At 33.5% G+C, this 7,917-nt stretch overlaps 1 protein-coding gene across 1 annotated transcript; it reads right to left on the reverse strand.

Annotated features, from left to right (window-relative positions):
- Nucleotides 1–6,159: 6,159 nt before the first annotated feature.
- On the reverse strand, nt 6,160–7,670 carry LOC132281811 (protein ALP1-like). The gene is made up of 4 exons (XM_059783480.1): nt 7,478–7,670; nt 7,344–7,406; nt 6,967–7,205; nt 6,160–6,273 (listed from the first exon to the last, which is right to left on the reverse strand). Exons 1-4 carry the CDS (start codon nt 7,668–7,670, stop codon nt 6,160–6,162), a joined length of 609 nt encoding a protein of 202 aa, XP_059639463.1.
- Nucleotides 7,671–7,917: the final 247 nt, after the last annotated feature.

The following is a 7,917-nucleotide window of genomic DNA, read 5'->3' on the forward strand; positions in this document are numbered from 1 at the left end:
CCCAAAAACGCGCAGAATTACCTCATGAAATGGAACTGCAAGTGAAGAACTACAAAAACAAAAACAAAAAATCACAGACAGAGCATAGCCTTTGCAAGAAATCCTTCAAAACACAACCATTCATGAGTTATGTACCACAGCAAAGCCTTTTCATGGAACTCTACAAAGCAGAAAATTCATAAATTTTGTACCACAGATATCTTATTGACTATAGATAAGAACTTAATTACTTCCAAGAAATCAAAAGGAGAAGAATATAAAAGAAAGTATTCATGGTTCATGGCTGGGCATCAGGCACACTCTAAAGAGTTCACACTTTGTAATTCGTTAAACCACCAAAACTATCTCCAAGGTCGCGCCTACAAGGAAACTAGACATGGAAAGAGTGAAGATTTGGAATGATTTTTTTCAGCAACTCTTCCAGGACATTCTAAAATCATCAATGATGTCTGAGAGAGCTTTCAAAATAGGACATCAATTGTATTTTTTATTTTATTTTTTTGTTCAGGTGTATATAATTTAACAGAATAAGAGCATTACAACCTCCTCCTTCAAAGAAGGTTAAACTGTCCAACCTAAAAACAAGAAAGTAAATCTAGGAAAGTACACAGTCCACGTGAGAGGAATGTGTATAATAAAATAAAAATAAATGACCCCACTGTTCCTTTCACACTATTAAATTTTTTTAGGTCATTAATGGCAACAGGCAAAACCTACAAGAAATAAGACTGCAGAAGCACCTATCAAGGACCATTCAACACTAGCCAAAAAAAACTGCAACCAAAAAAACCTAGAATGCCAATACCTTCTTTAGCAAACAACAAAACTTAGAAAACTGCCAACACCTACTCCAGATAAAGTGGGCAAATGATGCAGCAATAACTATACTTAAAACCAAACAGTAATACTGTCCTCCAGCTCATCAATGTTCACCAGAAATAAATTTAAAAAAAAAAACACTCAAGGTGCTGACCTTGCAAGCTACCACTCCTCTGCGCTGGCAGGGAAAAAAACAAAAATAATGAATAAAAATAAAATGAAGCGGAGACGGGATTTGAACCCGTGATCTCAAGGTGAATGACCTTGCAAGATACCAAACTGCTCACTGAAGAGAAGAATTGAGAACTAATAGACAAAACAAGGATTGAATGTTAGGTGAACTGCAAACCCAAAACTAATAAAAACACAAACCTAATATGAATACACATAAAAAGCATGCATGTTAGGTTGTTAGTTAAAGAAATAATTATCAAATATAAATACATATACACATGATTATGCAATATTCCGAGTGCTTTAAAGGAATTGTTTTTATAACCATGAACAATGCAACCTGTACTAGTCAGGAAAAATATCCAAGGCCCTTAAGTAGTTTCTAAAGCAATCAGCAATCAAAAATATATACTTCTGTCATTCTCATTGTGTAAGATTTTGCGTCATTATATATAATTCGGTCCACATGCTGGATGGAAATTAAAATTATTCCTCTGCTACGAATAAGTATCAAATAAACACAACTCGAAGACGGGGCAAACGCCCAAAATGGTGAGGCTCAGCTCCTTTCCAGATTTCCTTGCTTTCTACCACAAACAGAACTATGTTGCATCAACACCCCTTTAGGTAAAACCTGTATATTAGAACACTGAGAAAGAAAAGTAAGAAGCAACATTTACTTATTTTAAACTTGAATGAAACTCCGAATACTTGATATTACAAGCATGTTATAGTTCTTGCAGAGCAAGTAAATAAGCCAAATTTGGAGCAAATAAAAATCTATTAAATGTTTTTTTTTCCTAATTGAGACGCACACACCCAGCTGGACTCTACATAGAAACCTCCTGCTGGACAGTGATGAAGTACTGCTAGGTTACAGCCCTTGGTGGTAAAAGCACTTAAAGTAGCATAGAGGCAAACAAAAACAAGGCAGTTGTGAAAAAAAATTTATAAGCGAGATATTATCAAGAAAATTGTATGCAATTCAATTTGAAGTATACAGGTTGGCACAAAACAAGAGTCTGTGTGTGCTTGCAGAAACATAGCGTTACACTGCATCAAGGTCCTAAGGAAAATGAAAATATGTATCATTGTTAAAACCAATAATGAATTGTTGATATAAAGATAAAGGAACATAACAAGAAAGAACAATCCATTTGGTCTCATCTCCCCTTCTCTTCACTTTGACCTGTACATAAAGTCAAATGAGATGAATAATAATTGAGCTTAGCACCTTAACATGTAGATCATGTCATAAAGTGGTCAGCACATAAGCACATAACAGGAAGGAAGTATCTTGCAGTCACTTGAACAAACTAAAAAAGGAGAAGAAAAGAAAACCCCCCAATAAATAGTACCGTGATTAACAATGTCTTCATATATTATATACACCAGCATAGAGCAAAGTCAGAAATTCATCTTAGTTATTTTCAGTCGTTGGAGAATAGCAAAAATAAAGGTGAATTGGTGTGCAACACACTCACACACAGCTGAAATTTTTAAAAAGATAACACAAACCACGAGCCTAAAAAAGCAGAGCAGGTAGAAAGATGAAAATCCAATAGAATATGGGCATACCTCCTCCTTTCATTCTAGGCTAAGAAAAATAGAAAATATTAAAAAAGAAAAAAAGAAAAAAAAAAGGAGGTTGGATTATATATTAGATATCAGTTAGTAAACCAGGAGATATTAATTTTCGTTTTTCCCTTTTATAAAAAACCTTGCTATCACGTCGTGTACTAAAAGAAACTTTTTCATAGAAAAAAGTAACATAACAAGTAATAATAGTCAAACAAAGGGAACCCAATTTTTTTGTAGGGTAAAGGTTATATCTCACACAGAAAAGTATAACAGGCTAGCTTATTCACACGTGTGTATGCATGCACTAATTTACGAGTAATAATATCTAACAGCGTAATACGCCAAATTAGCAACTACAACTCTAAATTTCCAACACCAAGCCTAGGTACCCTTGTAAGCAAAGTTATGCCCCTACCATTCATAACAAGTAATAATAGTCAAACAAAGGGAACCCAATTTTTTTGTAGGGTACAGGTTATATCTCACACAGAAAAGTATAACAGGCCAGCTTATTCACACGTGTGTATGCATGCACTAATTTACGAGTAATAATATCTAACAGCGTAATACGCCTAATTAGCAACTACAACTCTAAATTTCCAACACCAAGCCTAGGTACCCTTGTAAGCAAAGTTATGCCCCTACCATTTTAAATAAGATTACAATTGGGTAATAAACAAGATATACTTGGAAGACAATTGGGTACATAAAATTGCCAATTTATGTATATGATGCTCTAAAAACAAAGTACGATTTTTAATCAATAAAAGCTAATTTACAAGACAGATATTGACCCAAATTAGCTTTGACCGATCGATCCTCACAATCCAATCAATGAATGATTGATTCTGAACAACATATAGGACAATTTGTATAAGTTCATTCTGGTTAGATGTAAGGGCAATAAAGGGCATATCCGGGACAATTTGTATAAGTGCATTCTGGTTAGATGTAAGGACAATAAAGGGCATATCTGGGCTAATTTTTTTTGAGCGGGCTAACACTAATACTAATATATATATATATTTTGTCGACTGGGTTAAAGTTAATTATAGCAAAAAATAACTTTTTTTTTTTTTTGTCTTTGGATGGGCTCGAAGCCCACCCCTTGGATACGCCCTTCATAAGTCATCTGGAAATTCTTTATGGTTACATAATCTCTTTCTAGTTAGCTCTGAAACAATTAAGGGTGTGTTTGAATAAATAGGGGAGAAAAGAAAAGAAAGGATAATATTAGTTAGGAGAAAAGAGAAAAGAGAAAAGAAAAGAAAGGATAGTAATAATTTCTATACATGTTTGGATAAATATGAGAGAAAAGAAAAGAAAGAATAGTTATTCTTGTTTGGATAAGATAGAGGAGAGAAAAGAAAATAAAGGATAGTGACTAAATTACTATCTTACCCTTACAGGTCATTAAAATTAAATGTTACATATTATGCAATTAAACGTGTTTCTTTGATGGATTATATTCAAATAAATAAATCCACCAAATAAATCCAAACCCATCTCAAGCTTCAATCCAACCTCAAATCAATCTAATTCAATTCATACTCTCCATAATAATAATATTATTTTTTCATTCTTTTTTGTTATTATTGATTGATTGATTTATTTTTTTCGTTACTAATTAGTAGTATGTATTATTGAAAGAGGTTTGTTTGAATTACTTTATTTTTGTTTTATGTTTTCTGTTTTTACCTACTGTTGTTAAATTACGGAATAAAAGCAGGGAGTTGATGATGACGACCCACTGTTGTTAAATTATGTCGGTGGCACTTTCTTTCTCTCTCTAGCATTTTAAGATATATAAATATATATATATATATATATATTAAAGATATGTGCATTTTATATAATTATGCAGTTGACAGAGCCATAATATACCTGATTACATGTAATCATGTTGGATATCATGCATGTTACTGTAATCTTGTTAAAGTATATTTAGGTAAACCATATAAAGCAGCTCTGCTTGGTCCAAATTCAGACCAAGCCAAGATTAATTAACTAAGTTGAACAAAAAAGTTTTGTGAATTATTACATTTATGGTCATCATGGTATATACTTTCTCAGTTTCCTGAGGGTAAATGTAGGCTAGATGCTGAGATTTTGGTTCCGGGTCATCCTTATAGTGAAACCACATAGATACATTTGGATGCCAAAGTCTGTTCAAACTGAAGCACAGCCATAACTAGCTTGATGCTCAACTAAAATATAATATTTCTTAATAGCACCCTTCTTTCACTCAGCCTGCTACTAGGTGCACTTAGACCACCAATGTTTATTGCTCTGACTATTTTGTGCACTTAGACCACCAATGTTTATTGCAAACCTTGCTGTTCTCGTCTCCACTGGGAATGTCTCAGTCGGTATCAACCAACATAGAGGTCCTGAGATCATGTGTGCACTAATGCATGGTTTGTCTTTCCTGTATGTCCCATATACTTTAAAAGTAATCTGTCACTAATGTATACAAAATAGTGTTGACCCTGCTAAATTCAAAGCATGAAATTTCTCAGATAAATGATAATAACAACTAAAACATCCCCTTAGCAGAGGATGGAAGACAAAGTCTCCTGCTCCTAAATACTATCCATCAAACAAATAAAGTAACCCATATCAAGCATCATTTTTCCCATCAAACAACACAGCAATAGAAGGAACACAGCCACATAGCCACCAGAATGGATCTCACAAAATGCTTCCACCACATAACAGAGACACCAATAGTGAAAAAAAAATAAAGTAACCCATATCAAGCATTCCATAATAGATAACAAGCACACAAAAAAATAAAATTACCTATATCAAGCATTCCAAAATAGATAACGCGTTATAATGTCTCATAAAAGTAAAACAAACATATGGTTTCAAAGTTAATATCCCAAAAGTTTCATAGCGATAACTAAACATAATATAACTAAACGTAGAAATAGTAAAAAGTTCCACCAAAAGACATCCCCAAAAGACAATATAACTAAAACCATAGTCAATGTCTAGAAGCACGTGACATCAATTTCTCCAAGAGTTGCTTGCGATGATTAAATGGACAACCAAGAAATTGTGTCACTCTATCAGGATGGTCATGCGTAGTCAAAAAAATGAAAGCGTCAACAATTGCATGCTCTTCTATTCCAATTGTTGCCAACTCCTTAAAGATATCCTCTTCATATTTTCCCTTTTTGTTGCACTTCTCATAAAGATTGTTAAATGTTTTCTGAAGTTCATTTTCCTCTTTAAGAAGTTCATTTCCCTCTTTAAGAGATTCAGCAACACCGCTCACTACTCCAATCATTAGGTTATCTTGATCAGCAGTCGAGGATTTCCTTTTGAAGAAGAAGTGGAATGGGAAGGTACACTTGAAGGTGTTTCAGGAGACATCATATTCATATATTCAAACTCAGTATCCAAAAAACCCGTATTATCCAAACTTGCTTCATTCCATGACACCAAGTGATCAATACCATAAATGCTATCTATAGGATCATCATTATGAGTTGGCACCCATTCATTACTCCTCTCACTAGCACTTGCTGTTGATTCATTATTCTTCTCCCTATCATTTGCTGCCCATTTAGCCATCCTCTACTTAGCAGTTAGGGCATTAAACCCCCTTGCCCTATCCTTGCCAAATAAATCCAACAACTTATCATAATTAGAAATCGTAGCAGTCTTCCATTTCTCAGCAGCTGGTTTTGCCTGTTGGCAAAACATAAAAGAGAAAAAATAGTTATATTATCATTATTTCAAAATGAAAAAATAAATAAATAAATAAATTATGTATCTCTTAATAGTAAAATAATAATAATAATAATAATCACAATTAGAGAACCAACCGTAATCAAATCAACCCAAACTTTAGGTTCAGCGCTCCACATTTTTGTTTCTTGACTCCAAGCAAACCCACTCAAACCATTTTTGAACAAGTCAAAACACTCGTTAAAACGAGTCTTGGTTGTTTTCAATCGATTCTTCACTTTAGCTTTGTTGATATCAATTCCGAGTTCAACTCTTCAACAATTTCATGATAAGCTCTTGTTGTGAATGTCCCATCATGCATATTTCCCTTAAGATATTGATTATGTAATGCATCCACAAATATATCATTCATTTGTGCATTCCAATCCAATCTGTCCCTCTTCGACACACCACTTATGTTTGATTCTTTACTCATTCTTATGTCTACATAATAACAAGTATAACACAAAGAAAGAGACAAAAAAAAAAATAAAATGAAAATTAAAGACACATAAATAAATGCATGCAAAGTAGGAGTTTATAACAAATTATTAGCATTCTACATCTTCAAATCAAAACAAGCACTCTAACATAAAAAGACGTTAAGTTTTTTCAAGCAAATAAACATTTGAAATATCACATTTGATTAGCTACACAGCCATGCCACATATGGGAAGTTATTGAATCTCTCAAGTATTCCCCCAAACTATGATCTTCACTTCTCTCAGCTGCACCAGCCTCTTCATTTCGAGTTTCATTCAACAGCTCCCGGTCTACTTCATTAATAAGGCTTTCATCAGGATCCATGCCCATTAAATAGTTGTGTATGATGCAACATGCTAAAATAATATCAACTTGAGTATTAACATCATATGTTGGTTCAGTACTTTTTCCTATGATAGGAAATCGTTTATTCAACATACCAAAAATTCTCTCAATAACATTGCGTAGTAATGCATGTCGAAGGTTGAATAACTCTCGAGGATTCTCCGGTCGACGTGAGGACCATTTTTTTCAATGGTAACGCACACCTCTATAAGGCGTGATAAGTCCAGCCTTCAATGGGTATCCCGCATCAATAAGATAATATTTCCCTATTAAACACAATAATAATTAATATTAGCTTCATATTAATAATTTTTTAGTTAATATTAACAAAATTTACCTTCAGGAAGTTTTAGTTTATCTTCATTTCTTTCTAGTGCACTAGCCATAACTCTTGAGTCTGAAGCGGTACCCTCCCATCCAGGTAAGACATAGGTAAACTTCATGTCAAATGAACAAGCAGCTAACACATTTATTGTTGGATAATTCTTCCTGCCACGATATCTTGGTGCATCTTCGTTAGATACTCTCATACGAACGTGTGTTCCATCAATTGCCCTAATGCAATTCTAAGATAAATTATTATATAAAAATTTACATGTAATAGTTGGTGAGAAAAGAAAAATTGAAGTATTGAGGAGTACAAGTAATAATCACGTTTACCTTAAAATACGGATGAAACCTATCGTTATTGAGTATTTCTGGGGGGACGTCCGATCCATTAGGTTGCTTGAGGAATTGTCATTCCAAGGATATTATTGCTTTTAACACACTATGAAA

The sequence above is a fragment of the Cornus florida genome, unplaced genomic scaffold (genome assembly GCF_030987335.1).
Source record: "Cornus florida cultivar Cherokee Brave unplaced genomic scaffold, ASM3098733v1 CherokeeBrave_3.0.0_Hap2_Chr11, whole genome shotgun sequence".
In the NCBI taxonomy this organism is placed as follows: domain Eukaryota; kingdom Viridiplantae; phylum Streptophyta; class Magnoliopsida; order Cornales; family Cornaceae; genus Cornus; species Cornus florida.